At 38.7% G+C, this 27,728-nt stretch overlaps 1 protein-coding gene across 13 annotated transcripts in view; it reads left to right on the forward strand.

Annotated features, from left to right (window-relative positions):
• MAST4 (microtubule associated serine/threonine kinase family member 4) overlaps positions 1 to 27,728 on the forward strand; it is a 514,314-nt gene that overhangs the window by 401,393 nt on the left and 85,193 nt on the right. For all 13 annotated transcript variants that reach the window (XM_064481100.1, XM_064481104.1, XM_064481102.1 and 10 more), the window contains one exon: positions 10,542 to 10,630. In XM_064481100.1, the coding sequence (XP_064337170.1) occupies positions 10,542 to 10,630 (89 nt within the window). The remainder of the gene's footprint in view (positions 1 to 10,541; positions 10,631 to 27,728) is intronic.

Raw genomic sequence — 27,728 nt, forward strand, 5'->3', positions numbered from 1 at the left:
AAAATCTGTTTTAAAAAAACTTTTCTCAATAACACAGTCAATAAATACGCTTTAGATTTTCTGATGGTCAAATTTGCTTCCTGATACCACACTGATTTGTGTATAGGACCAGAATTCTGAGAGAAATTACAGGCAGAAAAATCAACATTATGGGGCTTAGGCTCTTCAAAGTTCTTATTCTTTGCCTTGTATTTTAACCAAATAGTTCCACGCACGGGCTCTGAAGGCACACTGCCCGAGTTGGGATTCCAGCTCTACCACTTACTAGCTGTGTGATCTTAGGCAAATTTCTGAACTTCTCAGTCAGAAGTTCATGCCTATAAGATGTGGATAAAAATAAGTCCTACCTGATAGGATTCTCATGCAAATTAAACCATTACTTGGTGTGTATTAAAAAAACACTTAGTGAAAGTTAGCAGCTGATTTTTTGTTATTCGTGTTATTCATATTTGGACAGACCTCTCCAAGAAGTAGTCAGAAGGTGGTTTGGGGAGCGTGGTCACAGAGCAAGACACGCTGGATGACTTAAATAACTCCTGGCATTGGGCAGAGGTGATGCAGATGGCTTTGACAGTTGATCTGAAACTTCGCCGTCTGTGTTGGGTGCGGTCTCCTGCATGTCCCTTCACCTTGAGGTTGCCAGTTTGAAGCCCTTGGATGAACACTTGAACTTGTGGTTCTTCAGCTTTTGTTTTTCTGTTTCTCAAGCCAACCAGTTGCCCTTCTTGTTGTGACATGCTTTCTATAACTGTGTTAATATTTACATTTACTGTCAAGTCTGCTGCCTTAGAACCAGCCACTTTAGCTCTTGCATAATTCATTGTATTGATTTTAGAAGTTAATTCTCTGGGCAGTCTCAGTCTCATACTTCTTGTTCCAAGATCCTTGAGGGAAAGCCTTCGTGTAACATTCTACGTAGGAAAACATAGTATGCATGAAAGAGTGTATGCAAGAAAGAAACACCAAACTGTTTCCTCTTGACGTTTAATATTTATGAAGCCCTTGCTGTGCTGGGCACTATGATCATTTCTTCACATGCATTATCTCATTTCATCTCTCCTTAGCCCTCTGAGGTACTTCATATTCTTACTCCTATACTACACATCAGTAAATCGAGGCTTAAGGAATTTTAAAACAGACTGGCCAGTGTTAAGTCCTTGTATTGTATAGCTGTACTCCTCTAAGAAATAGCCAATCTGTGAAATCTTAAACAGAATTGTCTTTTCCTTTGTGGAGTGTATAATGTATTCACATAAGATACAGTTAAATGTATTTCTGTGTCTAATGAGGAGATTTCTAACTTTGAATGTGCCCCAGTTGTGGGAGCCACATGTCCTCCCTTCCTAGGTCCCATTTGCTGCTCATCGGTGGTGCTGCCGCGGCAGTCAGTACATCATCTTCCAGAGCTAAAACTCTGTTACTCAGCCCACAAATGGCAAGAGCAAGGAGCATTCATTACCCAGTCTGAATACTGAGCAATTTAAAGACCAGCATCTCCTGGTATTGCCCCAGCCCTCCTGTCTTTAGAACCAGAATTGGTTCCTTGTGGCCAATTTCATCTTTGCAAAATGAGAGACTGACTAAGAAAACATCAGTGGATGCAAATGAGAAAAAGGAAAGACATCTGTCAAGTTAATTAAGGGAAAGCATTCCTTTGACCTCTTTTTTTTTTTTTCCTGTGCTTTTCACCAAGGTGGGCTATTCTTCCCTCCTTAGAGGGCTGCTTCCTTGTTGTTGGGCACAAATAGTAGGGGACTAAATGCTGAAGTGTGGGACGAACACACGACTAATTTTAATATCCATTTGGCAGTTTTCCTGTTGTTTCTCCATTTAGGAAACATTTTCTTCTACTTGTGCCCATTATCACAGCTTTGACATTCATGTCATTAGCAGAATGTCGTTTTGCAAGATTCTGAATTGGGCACAGCTAGCAACAAAACATACTGCACAGAAAGATGATGGCTTTTTGCCACACGACTTTTCCTCACAGAAAAGAACAAAGTGAGCTGTGCTGTCGGCTTTCCATGTGTGTATGTTTGTGTTCTGACTGCGGAGGCACAGGAATCGGGGACAGTTCACTCGTGGGCAAAGCGTTCGGCCAAATCGCTGTAAATGCAAAACGCTTTGGAGTTGGAAGGGTGTTAAATAGTCACGCTGTTCGTTCTGAGCTTGACATAAATTTCTGTTGAGTGTCAGAAAAGAAGAGCCGTGGTTGTGGAAGTAAACTCCCCCTTCCTCTTTGTGGGTCAGAACGGAACAGCCCCTGGGTCCTCGGAATCCCAAAGAGGGGACAGACCCTTGGATTTTTTTATAGGTCTTCCTGAGCTTTGTAGCTAAATTACCCTACTAGAATAAAATACATCCACCAAATTGTTTCTAAGTGTAGGAAGTTACACTGAAGTTTAATTTCTGTGTGGGGAAGCCTGGAATGGGTAAAACAGCATCACATCAGCTGTGTATATGTTCACATAAGATTTGAATATAAGAAAATCTTCCAGTTCAGCTTTGTAAAGCTGATGGCTCTTTCTTTAAAGCAATGAAGTAGGAGATAATAGGTACAGAAGAAAGAAGTCAATAGTAAAATTTTTTAGAGTATTTTCAGAAAGGCAGATCGTAACATTAGATTTAAGCGGTTGTGTTTACTCTGGTTTGTTGCTGCCTTCGCTTTCTTAGGTTGTTTTTTTTTTAAGTTGTGTTTGCTTGACACTGGCCAACTGGGAAAAAGCCAATGCTATTGAATTAAATTGATTAAAAGTAATTTTTATCATTGGACTTGGAACTCGGCTTTCTGCTACTTAGAAAAAAATGTATCAGGTGGTGACTTCTATCCGTATTGAGTATGAAGCAGGGAAGTTTTAAAAAATGTGTCCCACACATCCCCTCACCCCCACAACACAAACACACTCTTAAAGTCGAGATTCAGAAAAACATTAGTTTGTGTTTTGTTTATTTTTCCTTGACTCCCAAACTTGTCTGTAGACTTACCTTCGATCCCTGACCACATCTGCCCTGAGAACAAGGGCAGATGTGTGTCGCTCACCTAGGTGTCTGACCCTTTACCCAGTTATAAAATTGGGGCCACCGCCTCCATCCCTCCCTCAGCTGACTCGCTGCTACTTTGATAGCCCAGCCGGAGGTCGCCCGGCCAGGTGACAGCAGCCCTTTAGCCTTGCAGGACCCATTAGACCACAGTTGTGAATGACTCCACACAATGTTTTGGCCAGATCAGCCTTTGGAGCTGTTTGCCAAGACACAGCACATGCCCTTCAACTCTTAAATCAGAATTAATGACCTTGCCTTCGCAACGCTTTCTCCACACCCTCGTCTCCAGTACAAACAGTCTTCATTGTGTGGCTTTGGTGCGGGGTTTGAGCTCTCATGCTCTGCGTGACTAATCAGAAGTCCAGAATTCATCTCATCACTGACTGTTCCAGCCCTTAAGTGTCTTCATTCAAATAGATGACCTGTCCTGTTGTGTTAGAATTCCTGGGGGACAGCAGGCTAGCTGCCTCCTATGGTGCATGTTGCTAAAAAAGTGAACAGGTATTTAGACCCTTCTCATTTTAATTACGTTCTACTTCTAACGTTTTCAGCAGTTGGACTTACCTGCTACTATAAATCCCACATTATTACCAGCTCCTCTTCAGCTTTGACCATTGTGTTATGGCATTCTTTGAATTCCACTGATTATCCCATTGTGATTTTATTCAGAATGACATGTATGTAGGTTTTCTCAGTAAGATGTTTTACACTATATAAAGCTGTCAGCTCTTTGTGTTTTCTTTTATGTATACCCTTGATCAAGCTAGTAGAATTAGACTATGATATAATACCTTGGATCAGTTTAGTCTTATAAATTATTTTATGTTTGTCTTCCAGGTTAAATTAGAAACTTCTTAAAGTCAGGAAACCTACTTAATTAGTCATTCAAAAATATTTACTGAATCTCTATTGAAGTCATTTTTATTTTCTGTGCTTTTCTGGGTATCCACCAAGATTCACCATGATGCAAAATATAATCTTTGTACCCCCTCCTAGATTGTAAGCTCCAGGCGGAATCCCTGATTATACTTCCTGAATGAATGAGTGACCACAGAATGGATGCTCTGCTTGCCTGGGTCACTGTGGTACAACGTGGTGAACGTCAGGCCCCATCAGTCCCATGCTTAATACGTGACCTCAGAGCTCACCATGTCAGCCACGTAGAAATAGCTGTGTTCACATATCTTACTTCGACATAGCCACAAAATGGAGTAACTAAGAAGAAATAGGTCTTTAAAAATGTCTGTGTCACACGGATCCCTGAGATTGAGGGGTTATTTAGGGAAGACCTGTGAAATGGAGGGGCAATTTGCCATGCTTAGTGTGCACTATAAAATGCTACTGCTTATTAGTTATGAAAATATGTTTCAAAGCTGACTGGGATTTTAGCTCATACTTAAGGCAGCAACAGAATTTTGTTTGGACCTCACTGCCAGAGTCTGCCTTAGAATACAGATTATCTGTGAATGAATCTTAACTCTTCTTTTATATTTTAAACATTTTGAGTGTTTTCTTCATTTTCTTATTCGCCAGAGTACTATGTACATAGAAATAGACATTTCCTAAATATTTCTTGTATTGAATAACATCTTGTGAATATCTGTATGTTCAGCCATCTCTCTCTTCCTTTATAAAGACAGAAAATTGGGCCAGACCTCACACTGTGGGCTTAACTTAATGGACTAGATGTATTTCCAAGAAGTACTATATGCAGTAATATATGTATTTTTCTATTGATTTTCCTCAGAATTTTTGAAAGCTTAGAGACTTATACCTTCCTCTAGGTGTGTAATTAGCCTAAAGTTTTTTGCTCCTGGGTAAAAACAGTAGGAGCAATCACTCATTTCCATTATAATTAATGCCTTTAAAAAGCAGTTGTTCTACTAATGGAAAAATTAAGTTCAAGTATCAAGCCGATAATATCGATACTAAGCCTTCATAATAACATACCCTGGGTACGTGTGAACTAGGCCATTCTACTGATGTAAATATGCAGAGGCCTGAAGCTCTCTGCTTGGCAAGGGCCGCAACCCCAGCACCTGCTTTCCCCAGTGTTTGCAAGGCTGTGTAAAGGCGTGTGGACAGCCATAATGCTTGCATTGAATCTTGGGGAGATTTTTTGCATAAATTTTTAAAATAAAGTACTATATTGTAGAGTCAAGTCACAGGAGATGTGAATGTACCAGACAGGCACGTTCACTTAACTTCCTAACCAGTCTCCCTCCTTCCTCCTTCAGTGATTTCCATCTAGCAGCCAGAAGAATTCTCTTAAAGCAAAACTCAGATCATGTTTAAAAACTTCCAGCGGCTTCCCTTTTCACCCAGACTAAAAGCCAGTCTCTGTCCTGTGGCCTGTGAGCTGCCACAGAGGTGCCCCCTGTCCTCTGTCCACTGTCCCCTGTGTGCTTGCCTCTGGCTCGCTCCACTCCTGCCACACTGGCCTGCTTGCTGGTCCTGGAGCACCCCTGCCTCAGGGCCTTTGCTCTTGCTGAAAGCACACTCCCTGATTCTTGTGGTCTTACTCACACATCACCTCCCCAGTGCGGCCTTTCCTAACTGCCTATTTAAAATTGATTTCCTACATCCGTGCTCCCTGTCCTTCTCTGTGCATCATGTTTCTCCATCACCTTCTATCATACTGCAAATTTTACTAGTTTATTTTGTTAATTCTGCTTCCTCCCCTAGAGTGTAGGTCCCTAAAGGACAGCAAATATCAAATATCCTAATGTGTATTAGGGACTCAAAAAGTAATTTGTTGAGTGAATTAATGGAAGCCTGGGTGGAGCCCTGATTTCATGGGCCACAGGAAAGACATTGGCAGTGTCTTAACTTCAAGTGAGTAACAATATGTCACGGAGACAGGACTATGAATGCTTTGTTCTCTGTTGCCTTCTAAGGAGGATGAGTGCTTACCCAGCGGGCTACCAGGTGTGGCCTTGTTGTGTTGTACCAGAAAAGGGGTAGAGCTGTTGACTTGAAGAAGCCTGGAGGAAGGGTACAGTGATTTACATATGAAAGACAAAAAAGTTATTTCTGGAGAAGACAATCGTATGAAGACAGACTTGGAGAGAAGGGCAAGGCAGCATCTGAAGAAATTAAGACTTTGGGGGAGAAATGTCCAGAGAAGATTGTAAGGAAGATTTGCTTTAGGTGGCATGATATAATTTTTCTTTCAAGTACAGCCTCAAAGATTCTTTTCAAAGCTTTTGCAATCAGATTTGCAAATACATAGAGGCCTAGGTATTTAATGTGTGCTAAGAGAAAAAAATGTCCATGATATATATAATTTTAGTGCATTTAAGAACCCTAAAATTTGCTTCAAATGAATAATCTAAGAAAAGGCATGAATTAAACGCATATTTATGTTGCCATGGTTAAATCTCAAAAATACAACGTGGAGTGAAAAAAGTTACAGAATATCTATAATGTAAAGTGTGTGCTAAAATGTAATTTATCAAAAAAGTCAAAAATGTGACTGTCATACAAATATAAAATAAACATGTCAAAGATTTTATTTAACTTATTAATTAATAAGAGAGCAGTAAGAGATTTTGAAAATCAGACATATATATGCACTAGGAATGATGAAATTAAATTTAATAGTAGATGCAAAGCTAGTTAGTATCTCACAGGACAGTGATAGTAAATGTTTGAGGTCATCTCTTTATGGGTGAATATTAATTGTGTCTATACTAGACAAAATTCGTTTACATGATTATGGACAAGAATCACTTATATTACTACTAGTTCTCTACAGTGTAACTCCAACCCTGACCGAGTTTTAAAATGGCCTAGTCATTAGAAAGAAAGTAACAGGTATACGCTTTTATAGAATCAGATAATCCCGGAGGTCGGGGGAGGGGGCGTCTACTGCCTTACAAGCCATGGAAAGGAAAGCCATTCATCTCTTTTACACAATTTTAAGTCTTCATCAGTTTTTCCTGATATGTGATACCAGTGGTGAAAATGTAGACACAAACACAAATGTGGGTGGATCTTTCCAGGGAGGAACCCAAGGAATGAAATAAAAAGAAATGCTCACTTGGCATCATCAGCCCCTGTCCTAATCCATAGTTTATCTTTGCCTTTGTCTCAAGTAGTGAATGACTGTCTTCTTGGACTAAATTCAGATTTTGCAAGTAAAGAATCTGTGCCATGTGTCACGTTTGCAAGAACAAACTGAGCATGTCATCCACAGGCACTGTCCCCATATGTTTCTTCAACTGGGTGTCCTGGGGAGGAGGAGGTGCTTTCTGGGTGGTGGGTATTCCTGGGTATGGCTTTCAGGACCAACCCCGGGCAGGGTGGATGGCTTCCATTTCTTCTTAAAGAATGAAGCTGGAAGATTGCTTTTTGGGGCTGGAGAGCTGAAACTTGACTTGATAACTATTCTTCAGTTTCATTTTTGCAATCAAATACCTCTAAGGTTCCTATGGCTGAACTGGAGATAACTCTTGACAAACTCAAGTGCTTAGACAAGGATAGATGTTCAAGTTCAGAGACTCCTGCTATGGTAGAAATTATGTTCCTGTTTTACCTGGTAGGATGGCACTTGTTTTTTCCTTGGGAGACACAGCTTGAGAAGAAGCAAAGCTGATCCAATTTAGTGATGCTGGAGGAAAGAAAAGGGACCTTGATTTTGCTCAAGTGGCAATGTTTCTACTGTTTCATCATGTTATGGGTTAAATGAGTGTGGTGTGATCACCACCACCTTGGTAGCCAGCCTCACACTTAGTAGCCATAAGTTTCTCCTCTCATTGGCAGAAAAGGGTGTGATACCCAGATGTAAACATAATGACCACAGAGGGCAGCTCAGCATGTTGCACCAGTGTCATTATTAACGTGGGCAGTGCCAGGTGCTGGGGCAATCTAGGTATAAATACTCATAGGTCCTGCCCATTCGGAGTTTTCTTGCTGTGGAGTTAAATGCAGATTTTGACTCATTTGTTGGCAACCAGGTACCTAGAGTAGTAAGATTAGATGACTCTCAGAGATACCAGAAGTACATGGTAATGAGATTGTGTGACCATCCCTCCCATCAAATTTTGAAAAATCACCTACAGAATATCTCAGTAGGGTCCCAGTATTTTAACATTATTTGTATATATATATCAAACACAACATTGTAAACTGACTATACTTCAATAAAAATATATTAATGGAAATCTAGGTATTTTAAGGTTAAATATATATAAAATATGCTCCTTTACCCTTAGGAATGTTAGCGACAAATAAATTCATTTGTGAGGCCAAGACTCTACTTCATGAGTGCAGAGATTTGTGTACACATGTAAATCTCTTTAATATTAAGAGATAAATGTAATACTAAGTTTGTTCCTATTTTTTATTTTATATTGTTATATTTTTCTATCGATCAAACAAGTGTATTCCATTTTTAAATTTTATTCAGGTAGTTCTTTTTGAGTTTTTTTTTTTAATTGCACTTTTAAAATCAGTACTTTCCCACCCTTTTTTGGTAGATTTTAAATACCTGATCCAGTTGTGAGAATTTTCTGTGTTCTTCTTTTTTTTAAGTAGAAATTGTTGGCTACTTATTTTGCTTGTTATAGTAATGTATTAGTCATTCTATAAGTTTCTTAGGGAAATTCAATTAAAAATGTTTTTAAGAAATATTATTTTCTAAATTTTAGCTTTCAGTCAGCATTTCACTGATATCCCTATGCAAGATATTAATTAGGTTATTCTTTCTACTGATACCTATTTCTTATTCATTTGATTTATATATATAAACATTAATAATTGAATGTCAAGAGAAAATTTTTGTAAGTGATTTAAATCAGATACTAAGTATAAAAAATGCAACTAGCCATTTTTGTGAAAGTTAACCTGTATTTCAGTTAGTTTGCTAAAATTAACAAATAACTTTGCTGAGAGTTCCAGGATATAAATCTATCATTTATAATTTCTTTTATTAACATCAGCAAGTGGATAGATTTATTATTTCTGTATTAAAATGAGAAGAGACATTAATTTGAATTAACACTAAATATGTTGTACAGCATTTTTTTAATCACACTATCTGACTTAATGATTATGAATTTAATAGGTCAAATTCAGTTCTTGATAGATGAGTTGATAATACCACAATCCATCTTCATAATTAAGTATCAAAGGTCTATTCTTCTTCAACAACTTCTTTAAGGCTGAGTAAACATGATCTTAATTAAACTCACAGATAATACTAGGGGATGTTTATTGCTCCAGTAAGGAAAATAAAAAGATGTAGCCTGACCTTAAGAAATTATGAATACGGGGATGCTGACAAAAGTTAATCAGCAGCAAATATTTAAGAGACGGGGTTCGTCCCGAGTCAATTTTGCTGAAAGAAATTTGGTTTGGTTTTGAAATGTGTTATTTGAATAGTATTTAGAAATATTCGCTTTTAAATATTTTATACAAACTCTCAAATATATCCACTATATGTTATTTAGAAGTTAGGGGACAAGCCCTGTTTCAAGAATGCTGTTAACAGGTACATTCTGAATTAAGAAGACATTACAGTAAATCTTTAGTGGTGGCTGAGGGCCACCCAGGTGTTGGAGGATGACGTCACAGTGCCCTGAACCTTGTGATGGGTGAATGGTTTTTATTACCCTTCTCTAACCACTATACTGATTACGAAGTGCCAATCTGTACTGAAGAAAAGCAAATGAAAAAGAGGACAATATCCACTTCACCATCAACCAGCTTTGTATTTGTGCTGTTCTTTGAGCCTTGTGAAAGTTACTTTGGAGTCAAATTATCTATTTTATAGCTTTCTACTAGCAAAAACAGTACAAAATAGTTATCCTGTACCCACTTGTAGCGAATTATTTCTACTCTGGGTACCAGGATAAAAACAGTAGGTAACATGCCTGTGAGAAAAGGCCTTCGTTGTTATTTTAACACAGACTAGAATGTTTTTATGATTCCAGAATATCTACCTTAGTAAGGAATTTGAATGCAGTATGAAGATGAAAAATGAATGAGTAGTGAAATACATTTATCATAGGCATCAGCTGTTCTGTCGACAAAAGGCCCAACTATGAAATTTGTCTAAATAATTAGATTTTTAATTAGTGCATCATTGTAAAATTAATGTCATTGCGCTTCATTGCTTGTAATTTTGTATTAGAATTTTTATGTCAACATAGATGCTACCTGTGGTTTGCTGATTTGAATCCTTAATTTATCACTTGTGTGTGTGGCACATTTACATATTTGCAGTCAAGAGCCGAAAGAAGGCATTTGATTATGGCTTCACTGGTGGTGAGGAATATTAATGGTGTGACATACTATATGAATACATTATATTGTCTAATATTTGGAAAACAGCCACCCTTCAAATTTTAGTCAGTGCATATTGACTTGAAAAATTTTAGAAATAGCATGAGCAGATAGATTGTTCAGCCTTGGCTATGCCTACTTTGAACGTACGTGAACAGTGTTGATACTAGATGGTCTCTTTTTTAAAGCTGTTTTTCCTTTCCTTTTGGCAGTTGCCGGACCAGCAACCGCAAAAGCTTGATAGGCAATGGACAGTCGCCAGCGCTGCCTCGGCCCCACTCACCTCTCTCTGCTCATGCAGGTAACGAATCACCCTTTCGTGAGTTTTGTTTTACTTCTTTTTGCTAATTTTTAAAAATAATCCAAGCATTTTGAAATGTAGATGTGTCTCCACATCTTTGCTATCTTGGTTTCCCTATTGCTTTATCACCAAGTTGTTCTTCCTGATGAGTCAGCCGAACCTGACCCTCTCTTTCAGCGCTCGGACTCTGAAATGGAGACATCCTTCTTGTGTGGAATCCTATTCCCATTATTTTTTTTCTCAGTGTCTAAATTTGTGGATGATGCAAGACATGATCCCACGGTAGGATTTTCTTTGGGAAACATGGACATGAGAAATCACATGCGGAGGATTAGTGTTATGAACTTCTAACTTCTCCACTGGGAAGCCAGGAACCAGAGACAGATTAACAAAAGAAAGAAGACCATTTATTTAATATACATTTTTACAGGACATAGGAGCCTTCATAAGGAAATGAAAACCCAAAGAAATGGTTAGATCTGACTGTTTTTATGGTAGTTTGATGAACAGTGGGGAGTTGGACCAAGAGGTATAGGACAAAGGTGAGTTAATTGTAGGCACCTGGGAGAAACTTAGCAAGGCCTGTTTGTTCAGATTCTCCTGTCCCTTGTCTTCAGAGATAAGAAGGTTCCTTTCCTCCAGGTATGGGGAGGGTACTTCTAGATTTTATGAAGTTTTTATGACCAGCTTTCATGGCAGGTCAGAAAGCCCTTACACACTTGCTGTTTCTCAGATCCCTTCACCATAAAATACTTAATATGCCAGTGTGCCATAGCTTGGTGTCTTGTGTCCTGAACTGCATCATAACTGCTCAGTATTTTTCTCCCAAAAGTTGAACTTAACCATTGTATATATTAGCTATTACAAACAGTGCTGATGTGAGCAGTCTAGAACATGTCTTCTCTTGTTTGTGTGCAAGACTTTATCTAAAGTTTTACCTGGCAGTGGCATGTATATCTCATCTATGCATCCAAAACCATTGTGGAGACAATAAATATTCAAGAGATGAGACCCTTGGCCTTAAGAATTGATTAGAAGGATGGTAGAACCATATTACAAAAACGATGCGATGAAGACGGCTTTGTATTTTCTTTTTTTTTAATTCTATCCAAAATGGTGCAGAGAAGAGAAAGGTTAATTCCAATCAGGAAAGCTTGGGTGAGATTGGAGGAGCCAATTGCTTACAATGTTGAAAGATGTGTCAGACTTTGGTTGGTAGAAATGGGTGAGAGAAGAGGAACTCCCAGCGTGTGGCTAGCGTGCGGGGTGGGTATGCTTGATTGCACGAGAACTCAATGGTGAAAAGAGAGATGAAGGTCAGAGAGTAGAATGAATTTGGACTTGGAATGCCTTTCACCGATTTGAGGAGGATCTGTTTTAGGAAGATGTGCTCAGGACCATGGAGGATGATGGGCTGGCAGAGGAGTGATGAAGCGTGACCTCAGTTGCACTCCTGTGAAAACTCACGTGATTGGCTTTCCAATGGTGTAGACTTTCTATTTAGAATGAAGGTGTGACTCTTCCCAGAGAAAACAATCCTTTTGCTCAGGGAGGCTCTCCAATTGGGAGTGGAAGTTATTCTAGACATGTTTGGGGACAAAATGGGAGAGAGAGAGTTGCCTCTTTGGAATGAAATTTTGTTTTCCTCCTAGTAATAATGGTAAAGCAAAAAAGGCAAAAGATAAATTGATAAAATTATGATACTGTAGTAAGACCACTAAAGCCCAGAAATGCTACTTCTGGGCAACGCTTTAGAGAAATTCCTGCACATATATACAAGAAAACATGTTCTAGACTGCTCATAGTAGCATTGTTTGTAGCAGCTAAGCATTTGAAGCAACCCAAATATCTGTCAGTTGGCAAATGGATAAATGAATTGTGGCATAATCATCCACGGAACTCTGTGCACATAGCAAAGGAACCAGCTTTCAGAGATAATGCTGGGTAACAAAAACAAGTTGCAAAAGAATCTTAAACCATTCATAGAAGGTTAACGTGGTGCTCCATGCAGTGTTTTGTTTAGGGATACAAACACATACACACACTCATATGAATATGTATGTATCTGTACATACATGTTTGTAGTAAGAATATAAAGGAAAGTATGATCATTTTAAAGACCTATTTCATGATAGTGGTTGCCTTGGAGAAGGTGTGGGGGTATAATTGTGGAGACGGGTAACAGCTGGTAATACGTGTGCAAAGCTGAATGATGAGTTTGGAGATTGATCCTGCACCATTGTTGTAATTGTCAGAGCTGACTGGAGGATGAAGCAAGGCCAAACACTTTACTCAGGGGATGAATTATATCTTTGTTTTATCTTTTTATCCCCTCCAGCAGGGCACCCAGCAGTAAATGTAGGTACTAAGTATAGGATAAATTTTATTTCTTACATATGAACCAGTAGTGATTAAAAGAATTTATTCCTCCTCCTCTCCGTAGCGTTCTGTAGTACTTGCATCAAACTTCATGTGCCCGTTGATTAGTCTTTTATTGCCATGATTTCCTTCAGTTTTCATGTTGAGATTAAAGGAAATGTGGTTAAGGCTTTAATGATCCTTTTAATTATTTTTCTCTTCTCTACATAGAATTCTTTTTCCTTCAGACATAATTTTGTGTTTGATCAGGGGAGTGGGCTGAGGGAAGCCTGTCTTTCAGGTTCCGAGAGCATTTTTCCTTCTATTTTGGAGCCAACAGGTTGTTACGCCCTCAGAAGCTGTAGAAGAGTCTGTCAGACTTTTGGTGACAAATGGCATTTCACACAGTCTCCTAGGCTCCTACTTCTGTATAAAAGGAGAAAATGTAAATTAGACACAAAACCCATCCTCACGTCTTGATAAACTGAAATGGCTTCTCACTCACCCTGGTGCCTCTTACCTCTTGCTGTCGCTATGTTCTCTAGTGTGGATGGTGTACAGAGGCCAGGAGACATTCTAGATGCCTCCATCAAAACAGGAGAAGGAAAACCTGCCTTCTCTCGGAGCTTCATCAACCCCAGAGATAAAGCTGCACTTCCTGTTCTTGTTAGGTAGGGATTATGTGAGTCAGGCCACTCACCACTGACACATGGATTTATACCCATCGGATGAATCTGTACAGATGAGAACATTAGTTTATTTGTGTAGATATGTCAGCAGGGTGCTGAGGAAGAAGAGACACTGGCATTGTGTTCTAGAGCTTATCTGCACGCCAGAACAGTGTTGACAGCCAGGGATTCCTAAAAGAACCACGTATAGGACAGTCCCATTAAAACGAAAGAAAGGCAAAAAAATCACAGGCTCCTAGTTCCAGGGAGATTCTAAGCATGAAATGTAATTCAGAAGCCCCAAAGGAAAAGACTAGTGTATCTCTCCTAAAATGAAAAATTATGTATAATAAACAAAATCAAAAGAAAACAAAGTGTGAAAAATACTTTTATGCCCATAACTGACAAACACTTGATTGCCTTCATACACAAAGGGCTTGTGTAAATCGATACGAAAATGGTGAGTGCACCGGGAGAAAAATGGGCAAAAGATGTAAAAGACGTGTTACAGAAAAAAAATAAAATTGGCTAACAAAAACATAGGAAATGGTGATTTGTTGCAATCATAAGTGAAATGTGAGCCAGAATAATGAGACAGTATTGTTCACCTCGCATGCTGTCAAAAATGTCTTAAAATTGATAGGATCCAAAGAGAAGCAGTTCCTCTCACATCATGTGGTGATGTGAATTGATACAACCCTTGTGGTTAGTTTGCAGTACTGGTTACAATTTCAGCTACATTTACCCTTTGGCCCAGCAAATCCATCTCTAGGAATTTACTTGACTGAATAATAGAAAATAATAAGCCTGGCATTGCTTATAACTAGCAAATGGAAAATTAAGTTGTTACCATCTTATTCTTTAACGTGTCCTTCAGTCAAGGGCTGGTTTAGTAGAAAATAATTCAGGTATGTAATCCAAGACTCCATATTTGTTATAAAGAATGAGATGGGCTTTTATGTTCTAATATTAGAAAGATGCCCACAATAGACTGTTCAGTGAAAAAACACATTGTGTAATTTTATATGTGTTTGTGTTTTAGAATGCATATACACATACATACATACATACATACATACTTGTATATTCATACATATTCATAGGAAATTTTTGGAAAGAGAAAGGAGAAACTTAGCAGTGTTTATCTTTGGAGAATAGGAAGGTAGGGAAATTAAGATGTAATAAAACAAGGCTGTAAAAATAAAACCAGTAAAAAAAAAAAAAAAAAAAGAAATACCTGCACAGTTGTCTATTTCTATGCAATACATTACCAAAAATGTAGTGACTTAAAACAATATCCATTTATGATCTTAAAGTTCTATAGAAGTCTAGGTAGGTTTGACCTCAGGGGGGGGCTCTCAAATTATCACAAGGCTAAAATCAAAGAAAGGTAGAAAAGATAAGCTGCTAGTTCTATAGGAACCCTCACCTGGTTTTTCTGCTCTGGGTATCTTAAGGCCAAAATCAAAGTGTCACCAGTTGACCTCCGAAAAAAACCAAAAGAGCTAGTTATTTTATCAGCAAAATGAGTTTATCTGGAAATAGCAGAGAGCTGTAATTTGGGACTAGCAAACTAAAGCAAACCATAGGTAAGTTTAAAAAAAAAATAAAAGAGGCTTTTATGGAGGGAAAGAGAAAGTTGGAGGGGAGTCCAGAGTGGTGGTGGCTTCTCATTGGCTGGGCTGTTGCTGGGCTAGGAGAAATTCTTCTTTCCCCCTGCTGGGGTCTGAGTGGTAGTGTGTAAGAACTCCCCCTTCAGGACTTCCCCCACTCCATTTAAAATGGGGCTTCCTTTATTTATGTTTACTTTGGGCTGGGCTCTAACTTGGATACTGGTAAAGAATCTACTTCCAAGTTCATGCATGTTGTGGACAGATTCAGATCCTTGTGGTCGTAGGACTAAGATCCCCATTTTACCCTAGTTGTCAATAGGAGGCTGCCCTCCTCCATCTTCAAGCCTGCAGTGGCACATCCAAGCATTCTCATGCTTCACATTTCTAACTTGTCCTGACAACAGTCAAAGAAAATTCTTTATCTTAAAGGGCTTATCTGATTGGGGCAGGCCGACTCAAATAAGCTCTGTATATTAAGGCCAGCTGATCTGGGACTTTACTTACGTCTGCAAAATCCCTTCCTCTTAGTACCTAGATGAGTGCTTCAATAACTAGGGGACAGGAACCTGAGGGGACCATTTTTAAATTCTGCCTACCATAATAATACATTGATACTATATTTTGATTCAGATGGTTAAGTATGAGCTGTAAAAGTGATACTTACCGAGGATGAGCCACAGACTAGATGTAGAAAAATAACTGAGACCTACTGACTCCAAGCTTTTACAGTCCTAAGATCAAATGTTGCTCCATTGGTCAAAATTCCTAACCTTTTGCGTCTTCAAAAATTGTTTTACTAGAAATTTGCAGCTAGTTTCTTAGATTCATTTATACAAGGGTTTCTGGAAGAAAAAAATGGAAAGAAGTCTCACTTTACTATTGTACAACTCTGGGAATTTAATTAAAGACAGGAAATACTCTTAAACCTCTAAGTACACATAACCTATTAAGGTTAGTATCTACTTGGGAAAACTTTCCTAAATTACTGTCTATCTATCTGTAATATATAGGGACTTTATTTCTGAAGAATTAGTCACCACTGTGTTTGCTGCTCTGTTCACCAAGCCTCTCTTCAAAGTACAGCTGAGCTAAAGGAGGCCCATAGAGGTGAAAATAATCAGAGAACTGGAGAGGTTATATGAACAATACAACTCCAAGTAGAAACTTAGAAAACTCAGAAAAGTACTGGGTAGGCACATGGGGGTTGGGCAAGAAAACACCCCAAATCCCACTCTTCAAAACACCCTGTGAACATTTTGATGTGCATTCCTTCATTATTTTTCCTGCTCCCCACATCTACCCTTAGGGCATTGGCTTAACAAACACAGCCCAGAGCATAAATTAAGGTGGTTTCCAAGTAGAAACTATGAGACATTGTATTCTTTTTTTTCAAAAAGTTTTTATTATTTCAGAAAACTGTGAGGACCTTCCTCTTTGAAACTTGTGTGGGACTTTCTTTTTGAGTCACACATTGGATTCACCACATTACAACTTGCTCTCCTTGCAATTGTGCTTGATCAGTTGTTCTCATTCATCAGATGTAAAGCAGAACAGGATGAGGATAAAAGACGATGGATTTACAGGCGTGCTGATGCAAAGAATTGAAAGTTAATGGTCTGGCAATGAAATAGAGATAGGGAAAAAATAAGCAAGGTGGGCTAATGAATTCGAAGAAGGCAATCTGGGATGGAGCAGGATTAGTAAACCTTCCAGGGTGCCAGAGACATACGTGACCGCATCCCTGATTTTGGCAAGGAATTTCATAATAACCCGCTCTCCCGAGAATGCCAACCGTAAGCCTGGAAGAAATGTAGCTGGGCAGCAAGGGATTTAGCAAAACCTGAAATTTTGGCTCTCGGTGCCAACCAAGTCCTTAATCTGCTCACTGACGCCAAATGACTCCATGCCATCGTAAAGGTGTGACAAAATCTCACAAGAAATTTTGCAGGCTCTGTTCCTAGGACTCTGATCTTCAAAGCTGATATGGTTAAAAAATAAAATGTGAAATTCTGATTGCAACAAGCAAGCTGATAGTTGGTAGAAAAATCTGGAAAATTATATGGAAATATAAATCCCGCTTAAACATACTACCCAGGGATAACCCCGGTCAACATTTTATTGTATCACTTGTCTTTTTTTCCTCTATGTATTGTGTGTGTGTATGTGTATGTCTATACATGTGACTGAAATGCATGTGTTGAAACTTTTTATTTTACTCCATTCCTGCCAACACTAATGTTACAGCTTTTCAGGTTCTGTTGTTATAAGCCAAACATAATATCATAGTGCTTTTCCCAATTTTATTGAGATATTATTGACATGTAACATTGTATTTAAGATGTTGAACATAGTGATTTATATATCTATATACACACACACATGCACATATATATATATTCTCACGTAGTTACACTTTTTTTCTTGTGAGAACTTTTAAGATTGACTCTACATACTGTATGTACTCTGCTCTGTACACAATACAGTATTGTTAACTGTAGTCCCCATGCTGTCCAAACATCCCCAGAACTTAATCAGATTTCTTAATCTAGCGTGTGTGTCCATGCTGTATGATTTCACAATGCATCTGTTTCTGTGATTTCAAGTAGTTCATAAGTCAGTTTCTCTGAATTATGGAGAATACATCTTTCTTATTCCATATTGCACCCACAGTTTTATTTTTTAATCCTTAGCCTTTGTGTAATTGCCAATTGTTGGCTTAAGTAATGACACATCTTGCCCTTCCTGCTTAAGGAAAAGGATGATAAAATCAGATGAACTGACGTCAGTCATTGTGTTTTCCTAGTTTGGGGTATGGCTTTGTGTTGAGTCACTTATCGAGGGTATAGACCAGCATCATTAGTATTTGTTAATTCCTTCTGCAGCTCCGTCTGCCCTGTGAACTGCATTTATCATTTTGGTCCTTTGAGAAGAACGTAGAGTTTACATGCCTGTTCCTAATAATAATCTAATAACTGGCATCTTTCATATTCCCCCAGTCTCTAAGTGTGGAATTTAATTAGAATGGCCTTTGATTTAGCTTTTTGGTTTCTCCTTTATTATAAATTGAACCTTTTGAAAGCGGATGCCTAAATTTAATTTTAATGCTTCCCCGTGTTAACAACAGTGGTATTTGTTTTTGTTTTCATTGATATTTTTAGAAACGTGGGTCCCCTGGGCAGCCACTCAGGAAGATTTTACTCCCCCATCCATTGGGAAGGGCTCTTCTTTTTTTAAATCAAAATTTGGCAGTATTTTTTGTTTATGCATCAGCTGTGGATTTTCTTTGACTTGTTTTCTAAAGTACCAATTAGATCTTAATTACATGTTTTTCAAGTTAAAAGACACAATATTTACTGATGGATTAAATGTGGGGTGAGAGAGTTGATAAAAGGTGGCTTCCAGATATCTTGCTGAGAATGTGCATCAGTAGAAGGGGTGCTTCCCACGATGGAGAGGACAGGAAGAACAGATCTGAGGCAATGCTTAGCAGTTCCCCTGGCCACTGATTGGATTTAAGATGTCCGTGAGACATCTAAGTGACATAAACAAGCAGTGGTTATTTGGGCTGGAATTCAGGAGTCTGTGCTGGTGATAACAGTCTGGACCACTCATTTACAGATAGTATTTAAAGCCTTGGGAGGGCATGAAGTCATTGAGAGAAAGGGTTTTGGAGGTTCTGAAGACAGAATCTAGGGCTGAGTCTACAGTGCCAACATTTAGAGACTCTGAGAGGACAAGTAGCCACCAAGAAACAGAGAAGCAGCACCCTGAGAGGCAAGAGGGAAAGAGAAGGTGGTGTCACAGACCCCAGGAGAAGACAGGGCTCCCAGGAGAGGGGGTGGTGAATTTTAATATTAAGTTGGTAATCTATCAGGCAGATTGCAAGTAATTTGTTGAAAGAGTAAGTAACTGTTTATAAAGAAACATGCAGGGCTCCATTTTACTCCAATGACGAGAAATGCAGCCTCGAAAGCAAGGTTTGTTTTCCCCCCAGAGAGGAAGTCCTGTTAAATATCCAAGTACTTATGAAGTCCCACGTGTTATAGTGCATTGTCTCAATAGCTTTATTTTCAAAGTCATTTTAGCAAGTCTTCTATGACTTTGTTTGTAGTATAATCTGTTTCTACCATTGTTGAAAGCTGAGGCCAGACTATTGCCTTTCACACTCTTGATTAGTTTGGTTGCTAAGGTACTAGACCCTCTCCCAAGTCCACAGAACATTCAGCAAACGCAGTGTTTCACCAAAATCAAGGAAATCTGAACTGTTCTCTTTCTGTTAGAAAATAGACACCAGGAATCCTTGAACTTATTTTTTTTCTATGAGAAAAGAGATTCTTAGAAATTTTGGAGGGATAAGAATACTTAAGAAACTCAAGTCTCTCATAGTCAGTTTTCTTGAATAGCAGTGGGATAGAATCCTTTTAATTTCAAATTCTGTAAAATATTACAAATGGAGATTAAAATAGTTGGTTTATGAACTTGGTCTGCTTTTAGATTAGACATCTTCAGATTTGAATCTTACACAGTGTGAGAATGATATATTTCATTGTTTTAAAATTTATAAATGACAGGTATTATTATGTCTTCTAAATCTTAAGAAGTTGATATGTTCAAACTGGCTACACATAAAAACCTTTTTTTATCTGCTGGTTGAAGAATAGGAGATTGCTTTATGTTTAGGGTTGCCTTTCTTCTAAGATAGATGATCAATAAATGATCACCTGGAAAGTGAAAAGGCACATTTAAAATCCTTGCTAAATCACCTCTGCCCTCACCCTTGCGGTTTTCACTGCTTGATGGTGTCAGACTGGACAGGCTGCTTTGGTGATTGTCACAGTGACGTTGGTTTTGCTGGCGCTGTGATGCTTCTGGTGCTTGGCAGCCTCTTCACTAGCTTACTCCCAAGTTCTCTCTGAACTTGAGTTAGAAATCCTCAGCAGTATGTCAGTACAGACTGTCTTCTTCAGCCCGTTAGCTGGTGAGAGCGTGTGGATTCTATCACAGGGAAACTCACTGTCCCTTGGAGATAAAAGAATCTGAGACGGGGGTCCCCTTCGCACGGGGAACAGCCCGCTGTCTTTCTTAAGCACCCCGTGAACTTGATAGGAGGCTGCGTGCTCCCTCTTGGGCAACCTGTAAGGGAGGTTGAAAAGTCTGTATTTTAAATTCAGGTACCCATGCTAAAGAGCATTTTCTTAAACATCAGGTACAGCAGTGCCGTCTCCATCCTTGAACTTACTCACTCTGCCATAATTACAATTTCAGCGTTAATGTTGCTTCGATGCAGATTTTTGTGTTTACGGCAATAACGTGTGGTGCTTCTGCACAAAGCCATGCAAATTGCAGGCTTTTCAAGTTCGAAGCTTTTATGTTAGGAGTAACTGGGTAATTGCAGAGCCTGTCATGGAATGTTGAGATGTGCATACCCTGTGGTAACCATCACATGTCTAGAGGGTTCAGCTGTGGGAAGGGGAGCCCGTCAGCACTCCTTCACCAGAGTCTGCAGCAGATTTGGTTTCTGTAGATGAGGGAAGAGAGAGGTGGAGAAACTTTAGAAGAATGTACATGCAAGAAAAGGCAGATAGTTTTAGGAAGAAGAATTTTTGCTTAACAAATGAAATTTCGGATTTAAGAAAAGTCTTTAAAAACCCTTTTTTCCTGTTCACAAAAGCTGTACATGTTTATTATAGAAAATTCAGAAAATACAAGAAAATATAAAGAAGAATATAAGCATCATGTATATTCTTTTTTGCCACTCAGAATTAACTGCTTGGCATTTGGGTATTTGTCTAAATATGTAGATTTTACATATCTACATCTATTGTAATACTTAAAACACTTATGTATATATAAATGTGCTTACAAACATAAATTTACATGTATACATATGCCTCTGTATATACATATGGGATCGGATATAAGCTTGTACCTCTGTCATTTTGGTATTACTTTGAGATTATTATATACAATTAAATGCCTTTTTATTTCTCAAATACTTGGTTTTAATGAGTATAAAATGTTCTATTTCATGAATGTGCCATAGTTATGTCCCCCTAATGAGTATTTTGGCTCTTTCCCGTTTTTTGTTCTTATAAGTAATATTGTGGTAAATAGCATCGTACATGAGTCATTGTGATCAACTTTGGTTAGTTTCTCAGCTTAATCTGCGAAGGGATTCCTTAAAGGGCTGGCCTTCTATTGTCCTGTATTTCTGCTATTGGGTCTACCATTGTTGTCAGACTGAGATCTTTGAGTCCGTAAGAGTCGAGGATTGTGTCCACAGGAAATGCTGTTTAATGCTTGCAGCAGATGACATTTAATAAGCATCAGGAATGTGTTGTGTAGGCACCAAAATAACTCGACACGGATCTACGTACATCTCAAGCGTGTTCTCTCTGGGTGAAACAATAGCTCGCTCTATAAAATTCCAGGAACTTGCACCCACTGACATCATGGTGACCTGGTAAAGGTAGTGAGGTAAATGGAAAAGGAGCTATTACACGAAGCTGCAGAGTTGTTCACGCTTCACACCGTGTTCCTGCTTTCCTGGGCACTGAGGACCAGACTCCAGTGTAGAAACCTCAAGCTGTCACGTAACTCAGTAATCCCGCTTCCGGAACCCTTTTAATTTTGACATCTAGTAACAACTGAGAAAGTACAAATGATATATGTACTAAACACTGGACCTCAGCTCTACCATGTATCTGCAGTACTTCTTTGGGCAAATCACTCTCAAGATCTCCCCTCCTTATCTCTAAAATGGAAAAAATGGAACTGCCTCCTTGCAGCCTTATCTGATAGCTTAAATGTGATAGTATTTGCCATATTATAAAGTGCCATAGTGTAAGGTTTTAAGAGACTGTTGAAGTATTTTACCCAACTTGAATTCATAATGTAGTTAAAATGATAGGATAACATAGTGTGTAAATATTAAACAAGTTAGAACACAGGCTTGTTGGAGTCCCCGAGAGGGTTGCTGGCAGGGGAATGTGGCATCCTGGTGACTGTCTCTCCTGGGGCACATGAGTAGTAGTCTGTGATATCTTATTTTTGGCATACCAGCCTTTGGAGGTCCCTCAGTTGTGTACTTACTCTGGTTTAGAGCTGACTTGAGAAATGAATGGCATTTAAAAAAAAAAAACACAGTCAAGTCCAGTGGATCAGAACCATCGCAGTTCCAGGGGAGCTGCCTCAGGTTTAGGGAGTGGGGATGATTTGGGAGTAGAGTTCACAGCCCCTTCTCCACCTTTGCTCCAGCCAGAGGAGATTACCTTTGTCACACTCTGGACTAGAGAGTAATCTTTTGCTTGAGTTAAAGATTTAGTGTGTACACATGAGCAAACACACACATTCAGGCTTGAAAACTATTCTAAGGACACTGAAACCCAGTGCAGCCAGGTGTTAAGGCTTCTTGGTGTCAGAGCCAGATCTGGAACCCTGCTTCCTGGTCACTACCTCTTGCCCGCCTTCTAGCAGAGCTCTGGAATCTGGCCCTGGAAATGCCTTCTGGAGGGATTTGGGAAGACCTGGGTGAGCTTTGACTCACTCTCTCCTCCTGGGCCTGGCACAGTGTCTACATCAATGCTTTTCTTTTGCTTTTCTTTCTCTCTCTCTCTCTTTCTTTCTTTCTTTCTTTTTCTTTTTTGAGACTATTCTCTACCATATTTTTTTTTAATTGAAGTATAATCAGTTACAATATGTCAATTTCTGGTGTATAGCATAGTGTTTCAGTCATACATAAATGTTTTCATATTCTTTTTCATTATAGGTTACTGCAAGATATTGAATATAGTTCCTGTGCTATTCAGAAGAAATTTGTTCTCTATCAATTTTATATGTAGTAGTTAATATTTGCAAATCTCGAACTCCCAGTTTATCCCTTCCTACCCTCCTTTCCCCCTGGTAACCATAACATTGTTTACTGTGTCTGCAAGTTTGTTTCTGTTTTGTAGATGAGTTCATTAGTGTCTTCTTTTTTCTTTCTTTCTTCTTCTTCTTCTTCTTTTTTTTTTTTTTTTTTTTTTTACATTCCACATATGAGTGATATCATATGGTATTTTTCTTTCTCTTCTGGCTTACTTCACTTAGAATGATGATCTCCAGCTCCATCCATGTTGCTGCAAATGGCATTATTTTATTCTTTTTTATGGCTGAGTCATATTCACTGTTTTTCTTTCTTTGTGTTTCTTCTCTTCTACTCTGTCAAAGAAGTTGGTCCCCCACCTGAAGTGGAGGGGAGAGCTCATTTTTTTCCTGAAGGAAACACATGAGTTTATACCCATTTTATTGTTATCATGTATGGTGTGTTTGAAGGATAGAGAAAAATTCCAGATTATTTTCGGAATGCACTGTTGCTGTGATACATCAAAAGAGTAACCAGTAGTTAGGAGATGAGAAGGGTAATAGTGTACAAACAGCCCCCACGTGACTAAATCAGGCCAAGGAGGGCCAGCAGGAAATGGTACCTACCTAGTAAATGCGTGGGCTGATAGAGAAAAAAATTCCTACACATCTTTATGGAAACTGTGCATCCACTAATTACAGTGCTGCTGAATCTCCTGCTGACATCCCCCTCACGAGTGGAGATTCTCTGCTACAGGTGCACCAAAGGATTTCCTCCAAAGCATGCATATTCCACAGTGGTCCATTTATTAAGGTATCAGGTGTTGGTGAGCTAAAAACCAGCATTTGATTACATGGACTACGTTCACCTTTTTTCCTTAGCTATAAAGAAGTTATATTCCAGGTTAATTAAAGGTGGTCTGCTGTCAATCAAGTATGACCCTGTACAAGTCTCTTTACTTGGCTTTAATTTCTTTTTCTGTTAAAGGAGGAGGTTGGATTAGATATATTTTTTTCCTAATAATCTTTAAAAATATTTCTTCTAAGGCTATAACACCATATTTCTTGATTTTTTTGTTTGTTGGTTTGTTTTTGAAGGAGATTTTTTTCACCCTCTGTTTTCAGGATTAATTCATATTGATCTTGTGTTCTTCATTGGGGTCGTACTGTTAATATTCTAGGTGTTTGAAGAAAAATGATCTCTTAGCATCTAAAATATTAAGGAAAAGACTTGGGTGGGACAGCAAGTTGGACTTTACAGACCTAAGATGGAGGGAGGGAGACATGCCTGAATGACCCACAAGCACATTGTAGATAGGGTCACTGTTTCATTTCATCATCATCTGAAGATGGGTGTTCTGTTTGGACTTTTGATGGGGCAACTGGTGCTGTTCCTTGGACCTCCAGGCACACTTTGGAGACTATCGCCTTGTTTATTAGTTGTAGCATTACATCCAAGTTTGTGGAAAGTATATCTATAAACTGGAACAATTAGACCTGAAAGCCTCCTTTTGCACATGTGGGAAGGTTCCGGGACTCTGTAGTAGTTACCAGAGTGACCAGCCATTAAAGGAATGAATTTAGTGTTGAAGGTTTTGAAAGAGGGAGAGAGAGAGTGAGTGAGTGAGGTGTGTGTGTGTGTGTGTGTGTGTGTGTGTGTGTGTGTGTGTGTGTGTGTGTGTGTGTGTGTGTGTGTGTGTGATACTCAGGCAAGGAACATACCCCAGTTCAGTGTTAAGAGATGCAAATCATTTTAAATAGGTCAAAGGAAGGAAATGAAGCAAGTTCCTTAATTGGTAAAAAGCCTGCTTCCTTGTGGGATCAGTACTTTGGCTTAAGAATGGATACATTCTAGCATCCTTGAAATTGAAAGAAAAAAGAAATGTGACTTGGTTCACATTTATTTCTTTGGTGCCAGTATTTCAGTGGAACTCAGGAAATAGAGGTTTTCAGCTGATTACTAGTCATTTCATTTAACAATTTTGATTTTCGAAAGAGAAAGGCCAAATGCAAATTCTTCTCCCTCCACGCGAGACCAATCAAAATAATGAAATACCAGGGGGTAGGGTGTAGCTTAAGTGGTAGAGTGCATGCTTAGCATGCATGAGGTCCTGGGTTCAATCCCCAGTACCTCTCTAAAAATAAATAAACCTAATTACCTCCCCTCCCCCACCAAAATAAAATAATTAAACAATACAATAATAAATAAAATAAAAAGGAAATATTAAAAAATAATGAAAAATCAGTCTTCACCTGATTTGCAAATATTAAAAAGCATACATGGTAATAATTATTTTCTGGTGAGATGGGTATTCTCAGTACATGAATGTAAATTTAGAGTCTTTTTAGAAAGCAGAGTGATACGTCGAAAACCCTAGAAATAGTTCATATCACTTGACCTATTTGCTCTTCATGAAATATAGCTTAAGGAAATAATCAGAAAACTACTCAGAAATTCATATATCAGGATGTTAATTGCAGCATTATTTATAAGAGCACCAAAATAGAAATGGCCTAAACACTGAATAGAAGAATGATGCTTAAATTGTAGTCTGTCTGTGTAATGTTTAATCTGTAGCCGTTAAAAAATCACATTTTAAAAAATATTTAATGGCATAAAGGAAAACTATAATCGCAACCTAATTATAAAGAGCAGGATACAAGAACTGAATATGGTTTACGACCCTATTTAAAAGTATTTTTGTATATACATGTACACGCTGTCAAAAAATAGACCAAAGAAAAACACCGTGACATTATTTTAGCAGGATTACCAATTTCATTTTTATAACTTAAGGTATTTTGCAGTCCTCAACCTTGAGCCCATGTTAGCTTTAGAATTAAGTTTTTTAAAGTTATTTTAAAAGCAGTTCCTTTTCTATGGATTCTAAATGTTTCATCAGCAAAATCCTGTGTGCATATTACTCCCACCCTCACCATCTGCCTCCAGTTTAAAGCAGTTAAATGGTTTTATGTTTAGCATTTTCCAGTATTAGTAGTACTACTGGAGTTATCCCCTCAGTCTAATTTATCCTTAGTCAGCCCCATGGGGGTGATGGGCACATGCTGCTACCTTCTACGTGACGTCACCTAGAAAAGCATGTGTCTGCTGGAGGGCAGTGTCAGATCTGGGTGAAGACTGGAGTGTTTTTATGACATACATTGCTGAATAAAAATATCTTTTTCCTTTCTTTTGGTCTGAGTTAATTGCTGTTGGAAAACATGATGAAACCAGGTAGCAGAACTTTTTCCTATATTAGAAAAAAAGGATGTTGTTAATTGAAAATATGTAAGTAAAATTGTTCTGTGCTGAGGTTCAAAAATGAGATATTCTGCCCTATAGAAGAAACATTTTGTTTACTGTAGCTTCGTAGCAGACAGTGTCAAAGCTGGCCCCTCACTTAGGCGTTACTTCCTTCATTTTCCACCTGATAGAGCATGTTTTTAACATTAGGTTTTAAATTATTCTATGAAATTAAGAGCTTTTATAACATTTGAAATTTCTTATTGTTATAACTTGATGACATTAATAACCAAATGTAGATGTTGTCTTTATTTAATGTCTTGGTAAAACAAAGCCAAAGAGTCCTACTGCAGTACCCTTGGGAAACTAGTTCTGGTCCAACACTGGCCAAGATTCACTGATGGTGTAGTTGGGCATGACACCACTCCTAACCTGCTGCTCCACTAAAACCAGGGTCTCCTGGAGGTCACATGCCTTGATTGCTTTATTAGACAATGTGAGCTTACTCAGTGTGAACACCTTGCAGTATGTGATATCAGAACTGTTCCCTACTTCTTGACTATTTCTCTTCCCTGGCTTCCTATGATACGTCCTTCTGTGTTTCCATCCTTCTTGTCGGCTGGCGCCTTTCTGTTTCCCCATCCATTTTAACTCTTGGGATCCCTTGGGTTGCATCCTTTGTCACCCTTTTACTTATGACAGGCACTTCTTGACCAAGGTCATCTGCTGTCACGCATGTGCTAATTTTTCCCTACAGTTTTATCTTGGGTTTTTCTCCATCAGAATGTGTCTCACCAGCACCTTAAACCCAATTGTTATTCAATACCAAGTTTCTTATCACCAGTTCTGTTTAATCTCAGTTACTGGCAACATCATCCATGTGGTCACCCAAGCTAGCAACCTCGGCATCATTTTTTGTTAAACCCTTCCTGCTAAGCCTTCCTCTGAAATGGGTTTTATACCTGGCTCCTCTCCCAAGCCAGTGGCTCAGGGCTTTTGCAGTAGAATGAGAACTGGGCTCCATCTTGCTGCATCCTCTCACTGCCTTGCAAATCTGTTTTCTACATGAAAGCCGTTGTTTTTTAAGACATGAACTTAATCATGTCTTTTATCTAAAGAAATATATCCCATGATTTGTAATGACATACACCAGAGTGGTGGATGTCTCCAAGTGTGATCCAAGGACCCGGAGCACCAGGAGACTAGTTAGAAATACAAACTCTCAGGCTCTACCCAATCCTCACTAATTAAGTAACTGCAGGGGCAGTGCCCAGTAATCTGTGGTCTAATAAATCCTTGAGGTGATTCTGATGCACTCTACAGTTGAAGAATTACTGCACTGTAGGTCCCAAAGCCTTGCTGCACACTTGAAT

This window comes from Camelus dromedarius, chromosome 3 (assembly GCF_036321535.1).
Source record: "Camelus dromedarius isolate mCamDro1 chromosome 3, mCamDro1.pat, whole genome shotgun sequence".
Classification (NCBI taxonomy): Eukaryota; Metazoa; Chordata; class Mammalia; order Artiodactyla; family Camelidae; genus Camelus; species Camelus dromedarius.